Source organism: Sinocyclocheilus rhinocerous, unplaced genomic scaffold (assembly GCF_001515625.1).
Source record: "Sinocyclocheilus rhinocerous isolate Xijiao unplaced genomic scaffold, SAMN03320098_v1.1 scaffold15229, whole genome shotgun sequence".
Classification (NCBI taxonomy): Eukaryota; Metazoa; Chordata; class Actinopteri; order Cypriniformes; family Cyprinidae; genus Sinocyclocheilus; species Sinocyclocheilus rhinocerous.
The window spans coordinates 988-3,002 of record NW_015658120.1 but is presented as its reverse complement, the minus strand read 5'-3'; the positions used below and the strand labels follow the sequence as shown (position 1 = coordinate 3,002).

At 36.4% G+C, this 2,015-nt stretch overlaps 1 protein-coding gene across 1 annotated transcript in view; it reads right to left on the bottom strand.

Annotated features, from left to right (window-relative positions):
* Positions 1–905: 905 nt before the first annotated feature.
* The window catches only part of LOC107722089 (dedicator of cytokinesis protein 10-like), a gene marked incomplete at both ends in the record, with an annotated part of 1,892 nt that continues 782 nt past the window's right edge, over positions 906–2,015 (bottom strand). Inside the window, 2 exons of the mRNA XM_016530312.1 lie at positions 906–1,092; positions 1,197–1,331. Coding sequence (XP_016385798.1) covers positions 906–1,092; positions 1,197–1,331 — 322 coding nt within the window. The remainder of the gene's footprint in view (positions 1,093–1,196; positions 1,332–2,015) is intronic.

The window sequence follows — 2,015 nt, the reverse complement described above, 5'->3', positions numbered from 1 at the left end:
CTATTTTAAGAATCTCTCTGCTCATCCCTCAATAAGAAAGCTGCTAAAACAACTGTATTGATGAAAAAAATAATGACTTCGATGTAAAGGTAACCTCCTAATTTTTCTTTGAAGTTGAAATTTTTGTGTAATTATTCATTTGAGTGATTTTTTTTAAAGAGGTTTATGTTAACTTTTTATTTATTTGTTTTTTTCGGTTTATATATATATATATATTTATTATTATTATTATTATTATTTAGGTACTAAATGTGTTTTGCATTTTGGTTGTGTATTCATTTTATTGCTTTGCATCAATCTGATTCACATTTTATATATATATATATATATATATATATATATATATTTGTGTTGTATGTATGCCCTGTGAATGTTAAATAAAAAAGAAAGACCACCAGCCTGTAAAATAATTGTCACTTTTTGCATAGATGCAGGTGTCAGCCTCTCCCTCACACAATATCCACATCCTGTGTGATGTATTTCACATAAAACAATTACTATAAACATAATTTTGACCGCATGAGTTATCTTTGCAATTCCTTGTAAGTGTTTCAGTTTTCTTTGCTTTATCATGGTGCTTAAAGTAATAAGATGACCGTGAAAAACTACATGCATTTATGGTAAAATTACTACATTATCACTTCAATCCATGTTCGTTTTGACCATGAACAATGCACTATCGCTTTAATTCAGTGCATGCAGCACAGCAAAAACAGACTCTGTGCGGAAATTATTATCGCACTGATCCTGCAATGCATTTATTGCACCGCTTGTTTTCCCTAGACTTTCACTCAGGAGGGACAATACAATGATTTGACTGATTTAAAATGACATACAACACACACACGAAATAACGTACAGCATTCCTTCTGTACTTCAGCGTTTCGTACTTTCCAAGCACCCACCGTGTTTGCTGTCGCTCAGGTCCGCGCTCTTGCGATCCAGAGCCGGGCCGTCTGGAGGGCTGATCTGCAGGATGCGTGTGAGAGTGTTGATCCAATCATCCATGTCTTGCTCGTTCTCAGCAGCCAGGACAAAATATGTCACTTCGTTCATTTTCAACTCAAAGGCGTGTTTCCTCAGGCGGTTATTCTGTATGAAACCCAATTGGACCCAGAAACCATAATAAATCTCAGTCATCGGTCATCTCATTGTTAATGTTTGCTGAACCGCTTTAAAAACATATATTTACCGACCTGAACCACCCCGGTACACGAGTCCAGAAAAATACAGCCTTTAGGTTCCTTTGATATCTTCTCATCTTTATAGAAGTTCATGATATAAGAGTTGTCAGTTAGCTGAGTCAACTGAAAATATCTTCGCTTGAAGGACTGGGAAAGCACAAGCAACAAGAAAAGTCAAAAACAAGCAACAGGCAATATTTTCACTCAAATAATTCTGCTGATAATATAGAACTCAGGCCATTCAAGATTAGGAAGAGTTTGTTTCTTCATCAGGTTTGTAGAAATGCAGCATTGCATCAGTGTCTCAGCAATGGATGCTCTGCAGTGAATGGGTGCCGTCAGAATGAGAGTCCAAACAGCTGATAAAAACATCACAATAATCCACAAGTAATCCACTCCAGTCCATCAGTTAATGTCTTATGAAGCAAAAAGCTGAAACAAATCCATCAATAAGACGTTTTTAACTTCAAACTGTTGCTTTCGGCTAAAATACGAGTCCATAATCCATAATAACGCAGTGAAAAAGTCCATCTCCTGTTGTGTCTCACATCAAAATCCAGTCACATATTTGTTTAGAGCTGTTTTGGCTTGTAAACGGTGCTTGATCTGTGCAGATTTCTCTCCTGATTCAGACCAGAACCCTTTTTCACTGGAGGGAGCGTTATTATGGATTATGGACTAAAATTTTAGCCTGAATTGATGGTTTCAAGTTAAAACCTCTTAATGCTGGATTTGTTTCAGCTTTTGTCATCTCCAGATGTGAACTGATGGACTGGAGTGCTGTGGATTACTTGTGGATTATTGTGATGTTTTTATCAGCTGTTTGGACTC